This window comes from Enhydra lutris, unplaced genomic scaffold (genome assembly GCF_002288905.1).
Source record: "Enhydra lutris kenyoni isolate GAN:26980312 unplaced genomic scaffold, ASM228890v2 scaffoldscaffold48, whole genome shotgun sequence".
Lineage (NCBI taxonomy): Eukaryota > Metazoa > Chordata > Mammalia > Carnivora > Mustelidae > Enhydra > Enhydra lutris.
Window position 1 is genome coordinate 13,170,577 of NW_019154132.1, and position 15,353 is coordinate 13,185,929.

The window sequence follows — 15,353 nt, forward strand, 5'->3', positions numbered from 1 at the left end:
GGCAGCCATTTGTGCTCCTCTCAAGGGGGTTCTTCCAATGATCCTGCAAGCTGTTTCCCTCACCTACCCCAGAGCTGTGTCATCTGTGACTGTCGCCATTTGGAATTGAGGGGAGAGAAAGATTTAAGTGGAACTTACTGCTGATGGCATGGGGGGGGTGATCTGCTGGCAAAATAATAATAATAATAATAATAATAATAATAATTCTAGATAAGAACAAAATTATTTTTTTAATTTTGGAGTTTTCTTTTTTAAGATTTTATTTATTTATCTGACAAACAGAGATCACAAGTAGGCAGAGAGGCAGGCAGAGAGAGAGGAGGAAGCAGGCTCACTGCTGAGCAGAGAGCCTGATGCAGGGCTCGATCCCAGGACCCTGGGATCACAACCTGAGCCGAAGGCAGAGGCTTTAACCCACTGAGCTACCCAGGTGCCCCTAAACTTTGGACATTCTTTTTTTTTTTTTTTAAAGATTTTATTTATTTATTTGTCAGAGAGAGAGAGGGAGAGAGAGCGAGCACAGGCAGACAGAATGGCAGGCAGAAGCAGAGGGAGAAGCAGGCTCCCTGATGAGCAAGAAGCCCGATGTGGGACTCGATCCCAGGACGCCGGGATCATGACCTGAGCCGAAGGCAGCTGCCCAACCAACTGAGCCACCCAGGCGTCCCAACTTTGGACATTCTTAAACTACTCTTTTTTTTTTTCTTTTTTTTTTTTTTATTCTTAAACTATTCTTAAACATTCTTAAACTACTCACTAAGTGGTCAGACATAGGATACACAATTTTCCTCAAAGTGTTGCTCCAGAACCAAGTGATTCCTTGGAAAGGACTTTATATCATAGAACTTTCTATATTTTCCTTTACAATTATGTAACTCTGACCCCCGCAACCCCCCCTTCTGGATTTAGTATAAGCCCCACCTCCTCCAGAAGGTCTTCCTGGACCATCTGGCCCTCAGGAATTCCTCTTTCCTCTGCTGTCAGGCAGGATCCATTATCTGCAAGGCCACCTCCTCAGGGATGCCTGCTGCCTGAGGAGCAGGGCCCCTGGGGATCCGTGTGGCCTTTCCTCACGGGCCCGGCGCATTTTATCTCTAACCTCAAACTCAAGCTCCCCACTCAGTGAAACAAAGGCTCAGCAGTGAACTTTTTAACCAGCCTCTAGATCCAGCCCTTCTAGAAGACAACATAGCGATAATTCACCACCTATTACAGGACGACCCTGCCAGATCTCACTTCTGTGCAAGTCTCCCATTCACATATATAATAACACTTTTTGTGAGGGGAATTCTCTGTCTTGTTGTTGGGTTTGTTGGTTTGTTTGTTCTGGGGTTTTTTTGTTTTCTGGTTTTTTCTCCTTCATTTTAGTACCTGTGTGGATTGGCAAGGGGAAGCTACCCAGGTGACAGACCCTTATTCCAATACTGATATTTGTGCTCGCTTCGGCAGCACATATACCAATACTGATATTTTAGGGCTATACAACTGCCATAAGCAAATCCTTCCTGGCCTCACAGTATCACGATTCACTCTGTACTTAATCATAGACTTTACTGCGTTGTTGTGTGTTTGCATATGCTTGTGTCAAGAACAAAGATCGTATCTTACTATCTGGGGCATTGCTACCACAGCTAACAGTGCTACAGGCATTCAAACACATTAATTAAATAAAAATAAATGAGGAAGAGAAACATTCTCTGGACACTGGGCAGAATAAGTGACCGAAGGATCCTGGACCACTTCGGATAATCCTCAAACTGGAAATGTCCCCAAAAGACAGTTCAGCGTATCATCAGGGCCCACAGCAACGCTGGGGTCCCGGGTGTCAGTATCCGCTCACATGGCCATCTCACTTTTCTACATAATGAACCATTTCAGTGAATATTTGGCAAAGCTAATTTTACTTGGGCTGGAGAATTTGTTCAGCTGCATCTAGTTCCAAAATCAAAAACAAAGGGAAGTATTTGAAAACCCAGCAGACTACCCCTAACTTAACACCACAACAAAAATCACAAAACCAATGCTTACAACTCAGTAATAGGAAGACAACCCAATTTAAAATTGCTCAAGAAATTGGAAGACCTATGACCGGCTAAGAAGCATACAGTAAGGTGCTCTACATCGTTAGTTATTAGGGAAATGCAAATCAAAATCATGAGATCGTACTACGCACTAACTATAATACTGGCTGTACTCAAAAAGGCTGACAATGGGGCACGTGGGTCGCTCAGTCGGTTGAGCATCTGCCTTCAGCTCAGGTCATGATCTCAGGGGCCTGGGACTGTGTCCCATGTTGGGAATCCCTGCTCAGCGGGGAGTCTCCCTCTCCCTCTGCCCCCCCACACCTCCCACCCATGTTCTCTCTGTGTGTCTCAAATAAATAAAATCTTTAAAAAAAAATTTAAAAAGGTTGACAATACCAAGTGTTGGTGATAGTGTAGAGAAATTAGAATATTCCTACATTGGGGCGCCTGGGTGGCTCAGTCATTAAGGGTCTGCCTTCGGCTCAGGTCATGATCCCAGGGTCCTGGGATCAAGCCCCATATCGGGCTCCCTGATCAGCGGGAGGCCTTCTTCTCCCTCTCCCACTCCCCCTGCTTGTGTTCCATCTCTCACTGTGTCTCTCTCTGTCAAACAAATAAAGAAAATCTTTAAAAATAAAAAATAAATAAAAAGAATAGAATATTCCTACATAGGTGGTAGGCATATATAATGGCACAGCTACTTCAAACAATTTTTTTTTCATTTATTAGAGAGAGAGAGAGAGAGAGAGGGAGTGCATGAGTGGAGGGAGGGGCAGAGAGAGAGGAAGAGTCTCCAGCAGATTTGGCACTGATCTTGACCCTGAGATCACAACCTGAGCCAAAACCAAGAGTTGGACAGGTACAGCTGCTTCAGAAAGCAGTTTGGCAGTTGGTTAAAGGGTAAATATATGTATACCCTACAACCCATCAATTCCATTCTTAGAGATCTATCCTCAAGAAGTGAAAGCCTGGGTCTACAAAAGACTTGGGTGTAAATGTTCACAGTAGCATTATTCATTACATTAAAAACTGGAAACAATACAAACACCAAGCAAAATGGCGAATGGATAAACAAACGGTGGTATATCCATACAACAGAATATTACTTGGCAATAAAAAAGGAGTGGCTTTCTGACGGATGCAGCAATGTGGATGAAGATCAAAAACACGCGAAGTAAAGGGCGTCTGGGTGGCTCAGTTGGTTAAGTGTCTGCCTTGGGCTCAAGGCATGATCTTGGGGTCTTGGGATCGAGTCCTGCCTTGGGCTCCTTGCTCAGTGGGAAGCCTGCCTCTCCCTCTCCCTCTGCCTGCTGTTCCCTCTGCTTGTGTTCTCACTGTCAAATAAATAAAATCTTTTTTAAAAAATGCTAAGTGAAAGAAGCCAGACACAAAAGACTACATGTTATAGGATTTCATTTATATGAGATTTCTAGAAAAAGCAAAACGATAGGGATAGATCACATGCAGGGTTGCCTGGGGCTTGGTACAGGAATGGGGGCTAGTTGCAAACTGACAGGAAGAAATTCTTGGGGATGTTGGGAGTTTCCTAAAACTTTCTACAAGACTATATACATTTACTAGAAGTTAGTGAATCTCAAAGGGGAAACTTTATGCTATATCAAGTTTATCTTAATAAAGCAAAAAAGCAATGCAAAAGCTACACACCAACTTAATTGGGGCTTTAAAACTCTATGGTTTCAGCTTATAGATATTACGCTAGCTAAAAGAGCTTTCCGGTACCATAAAACCTATTATAGTTGGAAATTGGAAATTTTACAAACAAGTCATATCATTTTAATGGAAAGTTATTTTTTCTGAATTTTTTAAATAATCCACAGGGCATTAACAAGTCTCAAGGTAAGTCTAAACTCCAAGGCGTCCCGGCTTGCTTAAACCTGAGAAGCCGGCTTCCCCAAAGCCCTGTTGACAGATGCAGACTTGGTCAGGGTAAAGGGTCCATGTGGGTCTTGGCAATGAAGATTTGAAAGCCTTTCCCCCCCAAAAGCCCCCCCTTGGTTGAGTCTGAACCCAAAAGATTTATTTTGCCTTCAAGGTCTTCCTGCTTTAGAGGAAGATGCTCAAAAAGTACTCTCCTAGGGACCCACATTCACCAGCTGGGCTCAAGGGAGCAGCTTCTACACCGAGACTTGCCAGACCCACGCTTGTGTGACATGCCTGTCAGGTCCATCACTTCCCAGCTTGCTGGCTGGGTGGACTTGATCCAGGCAAAACATGGTTTCATCAAGGTTCTCCAGAGAAAATGAACCAGTAATGGGGTGGGGGGGGTGTGGGGAGAGAGAGAGAGAGAGAGAGAGAAAGGGGGGGAGAAAGAGGGGGGAAGGGGGAGGGGGGGGAGGAAGGGGGGGCAGAGGGGGAGAGAGAGAGAAGGGGCAGGGAGGGAGAAGGTGGGAAAGGAAGGACAAAGGGAGAGGGGGGAGCAGAAGAGGAGAGGGAAGGAGGAGGAGGGGTGAAGGGTTGGGGAGAGGGGGAAATGGGGAGGGGGGAGACTGAGGGGAAGGGGAGAGGGGGAGATGGAGGAGAGGTGGAGGGAGGGGAGGGGAGGGGGAGAGAGACCATGGGTGGGCAAGTGAGAGCAAGGTAGGTTTCTTTTTAAGGAATTGGCTCACATAATTATGGGGCCCCGGCAAATCTAAGATTTGCAAGGCAGGCCAGCAGGCTGGAGACCTAGGGAAGGGTTGATGTTGCAGTTTCCAGTGTGAAGTGATCTGAAGGTAGAAATTCCTCTTCCCGGGACCTCAGTCTTTCTCTTGACTCCTGACACCTTGGAGGCCTTAACCTAATGCGCACACAACGGGTCTCTGCCTCACCGCGGTCCTCAGCGGGCAAAGGCCAGGCAGGAGGGGCTGGACCATAGAACCACCCCACAAAGCCAGTTATGTTTATCTGCTTTCCCATCCCATATTTTACCAACACAGACACCTTCAATGTAGTAATAATGAGAAGGCGGGCATCGGTTTATCGTCCCATACATCTGCTCTTTCCACTGTTTTACCACGGCCATTATGCCAAGCGGCGAAATGCCAGGTGTGTATTTGAAGAAAGGATACAAAGAACCTACAAAGTCAAGAACGGTCTGCATTTGCAAAATCTTCAACCCAGTCTGTGGCCTTGGCATTAGTGCCTTCTGGGAGTGGGGCACTCCTAAGCCCTAGGGCCCCGTTTCCCTCCAGTAGAGGGTCCCCATGGTGTTTTGTGATGAACCCCCCACATTACCAGATAACCTCCAAGAAGACTGAGCCGAGAGGGACCACCGGGAGCAGGGGCTGGGCGGGGGGGGGGGGGGTCTCTAAACCCGTAATATTTGTATTTAGGAGTTCTGTCCCACACCCAGGCCCTGGTCTAAAGAAGGATGGGGGATGAGGCCCACACACGGAGTTCAGAGTTTGCAGGCACCTGCTCAGGCCTCCGCTACGTCCCTGCCCCCAAGCTCCGCAGAAGACCCTGCATTGTTCCCACAGGTAATGGTACATCCTCACAGCAACACGGTGCGCTCCTGGGAACACCATCAGCGCCTTCCAGATCCCAGACCCAGGAAGCAAGTAAACCCCACATCTGAAGATTGGCTTAGGCGCATTCCCTTTAAAAAATAAAAATTTTTGGAAAAGGGGCATGTGGGTGGCTCAGTGGGTTAAGCATCCAACTCTTGGTTTCGGCTCAGGTCATGATCTCAGGGTTGGAGGATCGAGCCCCACGTCAGGCGGGAAGCTGTTTGAGACTCTCTCCCCCTCTGTCCCTCTCCCCATCCCCTTATTCTCTCTAAATAAAGAAATCTTTTAATAAATAAATAAATACATAAAAATTTTAAAAACCTTTTAACTGTATTTTCTGAATCTGGCAGAAGGGAATCATGTCTAATTAATACAAAAGCCAAATCTTCAAAAGTACCATTTGGAACAGGCTGAAGAACTGACCACCTTGAGGGGAAATAGAATGACATTTATGGAACTTATACAGATAGCTGGGGGGGGGGGTGGCTAAGTCTTTACACACCCCCTCTGATTTTAATTGTCATACCAACCTTGTATCATAGTATCTTTAGCTCCATTTTATTGATCAGAAGACTGAGGCTCAGCAGATGATTATACAGTTGTGACCTGCCAACCTTTTCTATCATCAGCAGGTCTGTCAATCACAACGCTATCTACAGTGATGGGCCATGACTGTCCTCAATCAATATATGCAACTAATTGTCAGTGTATTTCTTTCTTGGTGAAACCCTTAAAACAGGCTATTTACTTCCACCATTTTTTTTTTTAAGAGAGCAAGCATGAGCATGAGCTCGAGCAGGGAGAGAGGCAAAGGCAGAGGGAGAAGCAGGCTCCCTGCTGAGCAGGGAGCCCGATGTGGGGCTGGATCCCACAGCCCTGAGATCATGACCTGGGCCAAAGGCCGATGCTTAACCAACTGGGCCACCCAGGTGCCCCTACTTCCACTTTTTTTTTTTTGGTTCTTCCCCAGTTTCAGGATCAAAATGCCCAACCTCTTCCTATAGCTTCTTCTCACTCATACATTTTCAAAGCCAGATATCATCAGCAAAATAATCACTCAACTGCACCTAATTTCAATTAGATGAAATGAGATTGGTGATGCTTGACTTTTCCTAACAGTACATAGTCATCTCTGCCATTTACATAATGCCCCAGGGCTTCCTCAACCCTACTCCAAGCTGATAGACCAAAACCATCTCACTCAGTGCTCAGTGGCAGAAAGCCGGAGAGAAAAATGCAATTCCCTCTTCCACACAGTCTTAGGAGAGAAATACATCCAGAAGAGAGGTCGAGGGGGACCTGGGATTCCAGAACGGTTACTACCACGTCCAAAGAGGACGTCTGATCATCTCCAGCCTTATTGCTGCCTGTGTGGCCACCATGCCTGCCCAGCCCTGCTTCCTCCTGGTTCCCACCCTTTCCCACAGCCCTTCTCCACCCGGGGCAACCACGGAAACTCTGCAGTAGGGCAGGAAAGGGCACGGTACTCTGGGTCCTCAGCTGAGGATGCCGAACATGACCGGGCAAGACCGATGTGCCGTCAATGCTCAATGAAACTCTACAGCCTTATTCCCCATCCCAAAGGAGCCTGCCCTCCCATGAAGAGGCTCCCCCAGAGTCTGCGCTAAGGTCTCCAAACACTGGGGCAGGGAACATGAAAACAGACATCGTCACATCACACACTAAAGCCAACGGATTATTTTAACACAGTTCCCCAGCCAGGTTAATTATTCACAGCAGGGTTGGTCTTGTTTTCTCAAAGGCGGAGAGCCACCACATCTCTGTGTCTGGCCGCCACCGCAGGCACATCACCTGGGAGCTAGAGAGAAATTCTAAACCTTGGGTCCCACCCTGGAATCAGCATTTTGACAAGATCTCCCCCACCCCAACCCCCCAGCCCTCTCCCCCACCACCGTCACTCCCCAGGGGGCGGAGGGGGTGAGCCCCTGTGTGAATGTCTGGGAGGCTCCTGTTGATAATCTTTTGCCTTCCCCAAGCATTCATTCATTCATTCATTGGAAAGGCATTCATTCGTCATTTAGCAAATATTTATAGTGTGCCTACTGGGTGACTCAGCGCCTGGCACTGTCTAGGGGAGATAAGGCTACCCTGGTGAGCAAAGCAGACACAGGCCCTACTTCAAAGAACTTTCTTTCCAGTTGGGGAGAGAAATAGCAAATAAGGGAACAAGCAAACAAACGAAAAGAGGTCATCACTAACAGCGACAGCGCTACCAAGAACATGAAGCCACAGACAGCTTCTGCGCAGGGAAGGACATAGAACCACATACGTGTTTGTATGCCACTCACCTGCTGTATAGAGACTAGACTGGATAAGGAACAAGAGTGGACCTAGGGAGGCAGCGAGCAGGTTTGGCTCATTGCACAGTCTAGGTGCTGGAGGACAAATCAGACATGGGATTTGACTGACCCCTCACCCCCAAGTCTGGCTGGGAACTGTGCTGCACTGGAAACAAAGGTGAGTGAGCCCATCCTGGCTGCCTTCAGGCACAGGGCAATCAAGGGGCTTGCAGAGCTAGGCACAGGAGGAAACCGACAAACAGCAGTGTCACTTCAGGGGCCAGTTCATTTGGCAACATCTTTGTTAAAGGAAATGAGCACATACTTTTTGACCAGCAGCTCACATATTTACCCTACAAGCACACTGGTGTGTGTGCAAAGGGAAATAGGTTCTAGGTTATTCATTACACATTTGTAGAAGCAAAACACTGGGAACAACCTAAATGCTGAGTAATAGGGAACTGGTTAAGTCAATTTTGATTTATCCACATAATGAAATACTACACAGCAAAAAAATAACATGGATACTTCCCTATGCTGTTTTTTTACATGAATATAGATATGTATGTGAGCGTATACATAAATTCTTCTCAAGATAATACTGTTGCACGACAAAAGCAAGCTATATAACAGTGTGTATGAGATGTTACCAACTGTGTCAAAAAGATTTAAAAAATGCCCGGACACCTATTTGCTAACACATACTTAGCAAAACCTTCCAAGGTTGACATTTAAAAAGCAAACAAAACAACAACAGAACAACCTGGCACTGCCTCTAGTTGAAGAACAGGGACTGGGGGACACTTATCCCTCACTGTACGCTTTTATAGTATTTACCATTCGTAACACGTGGATATAGAACCTATTCCAAATAACTAAGAGAAATTTAAATTTTACCCAAATGCACTAAAATAGGTTCAAGAAAAGGTGAGAGCAGCTACTGGTGCTGCGAGCCCAGCAGGGTATGTGAAGGGAGAGACTGGGAAAGGGGGAGACTTCAGGGAGGAGGCAACCCTGGGGCCAAGTCTTGCAGGATGGACAGACATCCATCACAAACACAAGGCAGAAGGTTCCAGACAGAGGCATGGACCTATAATCAAACAGGGTCTGTTTGAGGACACACCAGGAGTTCTGTGTTTAGCTGAAGCCGTTAGGGTTCCAGAACCGCCAGCAGGACAGAAGCCTGGGCAAGGCTCATCACAGGCCAGCCCTTGCCAGTCAAGCCAAGAAGTTGAGACTCTTCCTAGAAGCGACGAAAGTGGGGGCGCAGTGACACCATCGAGCCTGCGGTTCTTCAAGGAAAGGCTGGCAGTGGTGTGGGAGACGGAGGGAGGCGGCGGTGTGGAGGGGCATACGGGAACCTCGCTCAGAGACCTAGGTAGGGGCCTCGTTCCTTCTATGGAGGAAGCAATGATGGAGAAAAAGGAACAGAGTCAAGAGAGAACAGATTCCATGCGTGGGGTAAACGGAAACAAAGGAGAATGCCAACGATCTCGTCCGAGCTACTTGGATCTGACAGAAGAAACTGAGGCCAAGAAGCAAGTTTAGGGGATAGAAGAGGAAGAAAAGAGGCAGAAGGGCAGGTTCAAATCCCTAGCTGTCTGCGCCTGAGCAAGGCCGCTCAGCAATCTGAATTCTAGTTTGCCGCATTTGTAAAACGGGGCTAACGTCTACACTAGGGGCCCATTCCCACAGTGAAGGGGAATGTTTTATACACGGCACCTGCCACATTGCCTGGCATGCGGTAAAATTGTACAAAAGGACTGCAGAAAGTCTCTCCCACAGAGAAATGCCTAGTTCACCAAAGGACAGATCTCAAGGGAATTTTTAGAAATTCAAGGAGGAGGTCTATGATTCCACGGACTCTGAGTGTTATTCCTCCGTGGTCCCCAGATTGTCCCTCACCTTGACACACCAGAGACCTGTCATGAGTATGGATGGAGGGCCGCAGACCACTTGCCATTGCTGGGCAAGCAACTCAAAGCCCAGGCTTTGGCCAAAAGAAGGACACTTCACCGGGGCCAGTCAACACCGACTTGGTTCAATGTCAGGCAAACACCACCATCTATAAACCCCCAACGGCCAAACCAGCTCTGCAACTGTTCGGGTGTTTCACTTCCTGTGTTGTGTGTCTGTGTGCTGGACCTCTAACCATGACAGCAAAGCACACCAGGACGAACCCCCAGCTGCACACTCACAGATACAATGTGAAAGAGAGGGACCTCTGGGCATTTTCCAGTGAAGACAACTGGGGAATGAGACAAAGCCCAGCCTCACCTAAATTCAATGCCCCCCCCCCTTCCCCGCCATTCTCTAGAATCACAAACTATCTCAAATTACCTGTAAAATCAGGTTTAAAAAAAAAGCCCAAGACTTACTACAAAAATATAAGCAAAACCCTAGTCTTAAGTCATGATTATTAAACTAGGTCTATTTCTGAAGATTCTTGCTTGGTTTTCAAGAGGTAACCCATGTTAATCTTGTCAAGGAAAAAGAAAGTCATAGGAATTTTTGAAAATAAGAACAGAAGTATCCAGAAATATATTATTTGTGTCACTTCTCTCCAACCCAGAGCCCCCAGATGCTTTCTTGGCTGAAATACAAGAGATGGTCAGAAAATAGGAACATCCTTGTTCTCCAAATGGTCACTCTCCTGGAGATAGGCCTTACGGGGGCTGACCTTCAGGACTGTGCTGCCACAGTGGGGAAAAGCAATGTTACAAGGTCTTTCTGATATGACCAGTCATTAGCTCTCTATAGAAACAGAGCTCAGGACAGACCTGTTGGATACAAAGTGTTCTAATAGATTTATGCTATTTGGATGGTTATAAGCTATCTGATAATGCACAGATCCCTTGTAAGCACAAAGGTGAGCAACCTAATACATAAGATTACATCAAACAGGAAAGTCAGAACCCAATGCCATTCAATTCAAGACCAAAGAAAATAAGCCACAAAGGTCAGAAACTTAATGAAATTAACATGAAAACAAACGGACAGCCTTGGGCAGCCTCTTAGGAAGTCCCTGGTAGAGTCAAGAGCAGAATGGCCTGATAAAAAGTGGTTTTCTAGGAAGAGTTCTATCTTCTGGTCCTAGATCTCTGAAGATAGAATTAACATATACGTACATTTCACCTATCCTAAATTCATGCCAGTTTAAAAAAAAAACATGCCTTCCAAGATGACATAAATTACCATTAATTGGCTTGAGTACTGTCCCTGCTTGTGCCCTGTAACTCTTCTTTAATGTCGTGTCCTATGCCATAAGCTCTCTTTCCCCATCAATAAAAATTCCAGCTTTCAAGGTGGGTGTTCCATTTCCTGGGAGAGTAAGGAGTGAGCAGTATTCCTGGGACTGTCTTAGGTACGTACAAGAACTGCTGGTGGACAAACTATGCGCTCCTGTTTCCTCTGGGCAGGGCATGGACGCCGAAGCTCCTGAGTCCTGAGTGTTCAGACCGCTTGGGTTTCGTGGGGGGACTAGATGGCGAGGGGGCGGTGAAATCATTCCCAACCTGCTTGTCAACCTCAGGCCTGGGAACTTTCCCGACGGTTATTAAGGAGGGACTACAGCATGCTCCCACGTGAAACTGGCTGCGTTGGACCTTTTCCCACACAAAACATCCCTGCCTCCGCAACCAGTGCGCCCATCCCCCCCAAATTTAAGATCTATCATTTCAAAACCACGCGGAAGACAATCCCCAATTCCCGAGCTGCCACACTCGACAGTTCAATCCCCCCTGGTGGTTCTGTCAAACCTGGTTACAGACCCAGGAACCCCCTGGAAGTCGTCCCCCACCCCCCATCCAACCACTCCCGCCATCCTCGCTTAGGGCGAAGGCGGAATCATCCCAGTTGAACGTCACATTCTAATCTCATACCAAACTAAGAGCAGTAAGAAGCAAACCCGCCTAGCAGGGCGCCACAGCTGCTACCCATCAGGTAGTCCACCGCCCCCAGGAATATCCGCCACACGTGTGGGGCCCCTTATTCGGGCGTTCCTGGACCGCGCACTCGCCTCTCGCAGGCGCGCACCCACACACACACTCGGGGCACTACAGGCACAGCTGCGGACTTAGTTTTCTCTTCCTGAGAGCGGATCCTGCCCAGTCCTCAGCAGCGGATGCGCCTCGTCGCCAGCCCCGGAACACACGCCTCCTCCAGCCTCCGCGCCACGCACGTGGGAAGGCGCGTCCAGGTAGTGCCAGAAGGGAGGAGAGAAGCGCAGAGGCAGGGAAGGCCGGGGATGAGGAAGGAGGGAGCTCCGAGTGGCTTGTGGCATCTCAGGTCCCCGGGCCGGCGTAGATGCCTCGTAAGCCTCTGGGATGCAGAGGGGGCGAGGGCAGAAAAGCAGCAGGGGAGGGAAGGAGCCGGAGGGGAGAGGGATGGGGGTCGCTCACCCAGGGTTTTGACAGCGATCTGCCTGGTGAGGGGCGGCGGCAGGTTGATGCACACCAAGTCCACGTCCTGATGCAGCAGCACCTCGTCAATGCGGCTGGTGTAGAAGGGGACGCTCATCTCCTTGGCCAGCTCCTCCGCTTCCTCTTGCGTGCGGCCCCACAGCGCCTTCACCGCGAAGCCCTCATCTTTCAGCAGCGGGATGATGACACGGGCCGTGAGGCTGGTGCCGAACACGCCCACCCCGGGAAGCATGGCTGCTCTGGTCCGCCGGGTTCTGCCTTAGCTCAGATCTCCAATCCAACGCGCTCACACACACCCCTCTAGCCAGTCCTGCGCCCGGCTCGCCGCGGTGCGCCAGCCGCCCGTGCCCCGGGCAAGGCGCCCGGGTGCCGAGAGCGCACCGAGCTGCGGGCGGAGCAGGCTCGGAGCGCCTCAGTACGGCGTCTGCTGCAGTGTCCGCCAAGCGGGGCTCTCGTCCCTCCCGGGGGCGGCGGCAGGGACCCCCCCGGGGCGCCCGAGGCCCCGAAGCCCCGCGAAGCCCCGGCTCAGGCGGCACCCCCGCCGCAGCGCCGGCCGACTCCGCGAGCCCCGCCGCGGCCGCCCCATGGCCGGCTCATCCCCGCGTCCGCGCCTCCGGCGACCCGCTCTCTCCCGCGTGGTTTCCGCAGCCGGCGACTCGCACGCACGAGCCCCTACAGCCTGCCCGAGCACCGACCCGCGCGGCTGCGGGGTCCCCTTTCTTGCCCGCCCTCGGCTCGGAATGAAATAATCCAGCGGCCGCCAGGAGGCCGGCTAAGCACGCGGCTCGGAGGGCGCCGGGCGCGGATCTCGAACTGCAGCGCGGCGCGGGCGGCCACGACCCGGCGCCAGCCTCCTCATTCTGCTGCCATGTTCGCTCACGGCGCAGCTCGGGCGGCCTCGGCCCCAGGCCGGCTCGGGCTCCGGGATCCCGCGGGGACGAGGGCGGAGTTGGGGAGTTTGGCTGTCAGCAGCCGGGGTGGTGCCGCACCGCCCCCGCCGCAGCGCCGCGCGCCATTGGCCGCCGCGCGCCGCCCCCGCCCCGCCAGCGCTGGCTCCCGGTGCGCGCCGCGCGGGGCCCAGGAACCCAGCCCGGCTCCTCCCCCCGCCCCGCCCCGCCCCGCCCCGCCCCGCCCCGCCCGCCCCGAGCGCCCGTGGTCCCTCCGTGGCTTCCCTTTCTTCGCCCTCACCTCCTCCTTCCCTCCCTCGCCTCTTCCCAAACCCCGCCCCAAGCAGGCCAATAAATCCATCAGGGCCCGGCGCGCCCTTCTGGGTGGGTCGTCAGTCCCTGGGAAGTGGGCAGTGGGCGACTCGTCCCCGGGGAGTCTGGGGGGGGTGGGGGGCGGGCACCGAGGTGTGCGCAGCGGAGAGGGAGCCTTTCCTACGTGCAGAGAACCACTGTAGGGACGCTTTCCAGGCACTCCCTCTTAATCCTTGCACCAACCTTAAGGTTATTGGTGCAACCCCTTTACCTGATGATGCAGTTGAGTCCCGGGAAGGGTAAGTGACTTGCACAAGGTCACACGATAGGTAAGCCGCAGGCCTGACTTTGGAATCCAGGCATGGCACCAGAGTTTGGGCGGTGAGCTGGAGAGTGCTCTCTCCAAGCGAGCTTGCTCCAGTCCTGTGCCACCCCTCCCGCAGTGGGAGCACCGGCCGGTCGCCTTCTGAATAGACTCTGCCTTCCCCGCGAGGCCAGCGCCTGAGCAGACGCTAGGTGTGGGGTCCCCAAGCGGCTGCGGCACGTGTGTGCACGTCTGGGTTTTGAGACAGAGAGGACGCCCTGGCCAGAAGAAACTGTGCCAGGTCACTCGACCTCTGGCTTTGGTTTCTTTAGCCGCTTGCCACCCTACACCGCCCCCCCCCATTCCCTAGCCTCCACCCCCACCCCCACCCTCTGCTCCTGCCTGGGCACATACCCGCAGGTAGGCAGTAAACCCTCAATAAACATTTGTTAAATAAATGAATATTCACCAAATGTCCACTTTGTGCCCGCTTAGTGCCTGGATGCAGGACCCAAAGCTGAAAGGTACGGGACTTGGCTTCCAGCTCAAAGTCTCAAGAGGTCAGGGGTCCGGGCATTTTCCTCTCTTGTCTTCACTCAGCTCACCGTGGCACATGGTCTGCTTCAACACGGGAGTGGAAAACGTGTTATCTGCAAGCATTTAAAACCGCTTGTAACAACTGGCAATGAGGCGGCGCGTGGAGAGAGCAGTATACCAAAGAGGCTCGTGTGTTGCAATGGGGGGAGGTGGCTGACCTCAGGGCGTTAGAAGAAAAGCACAGAGGACACTGAGTGCTCTGAGTGGCTGCCAGCAGCCTGGGAAGGTCTGAGACAAAAGGAGTATTGCCATCTGTACTGACAGGCTTCTTTTGAGCAGATGTTTTTGTTAAGAACCGAGGCAGGAACGCCTACAGAGGCAAGGGGTCCAGGCAGTGGTGTCAGACACGAGGCACCATCCTGCTGCACAAGAGGGCAGGCCACATGTCAGCGATGGCAGCCGCTCACTTGGAGCTGGGGATGTGGTACTTGGCATTGGGGTTGGAACCAAAGCCAGAGTACCCGGAGTTCACTCTCCTCTCTGTCGTTTACTAGCTGTGGGACCTTAAGCAAATTACTTCCCCTTTTGGGGCCACCATTCTATCTGCTAGGTCAGGGTAATAATGGTATATACAAAGGCTTTTGGAAGACTGTATTGACTATTTCTCTGAGGTCCTTAGCATAGCGTCTGGCACATAGTAAGCTCCAGATAAATGTTAAATAAATATGGAGAAGGTGTGTTACCAACATTGGTTCTTGATATGAGAGCCAATTATAGGAGGGCAGTAATATCTAGCCAGAAAGAGGTAGCTGGTTTGTGTTCTTTTAAAGGGAAATCTACTCTTGGCTTCTATGTAAGTAAAAATAAACCTGTGTTTATTTTTAAATAAACTGTGTATAAAATAAAATAAAAAATCTGTATAATAGCAAAAGAAAATGATGACATTTGATTCTCATTGAATGCATAAAACAAACATCATCCCCATCTCATAGAAGACAAAACTAAATCCTGACAGCAACTCAAACGTATAGATCTAGAAGAAAAGGCTTCATTTCCAAC

At 50.4% G+C, this 15,353-nt stretch overlaps 1 protein-coding gene across 1 annotated transcript in view; it reads right to left on the bottom strand.

Moving 5' to 3' along the window:
• The window catches only part of LOC111156734 (glucose-fructose oxidoreductase domain containing 1), a 101,413-nt gene extending 88,713 nt beyond the window's left edge, over positions 1-12,700 (bottom strand). Inside the window, exon 1 of the mRNA XM_022517786.1 lies at positions 12,234-12,700. Within this exon, the coding sequence (XP_022373494.1) occupies positions 12,234-12,486 (253 nt within the window). The 5' untranslated portion in view covers positions 12,487-12,700. The remainder of the gene's footprint in view (positions 1-12,233) is intronic.
• Positions 12,701-15,353: the final 2,653 nt, after the last annotated feature.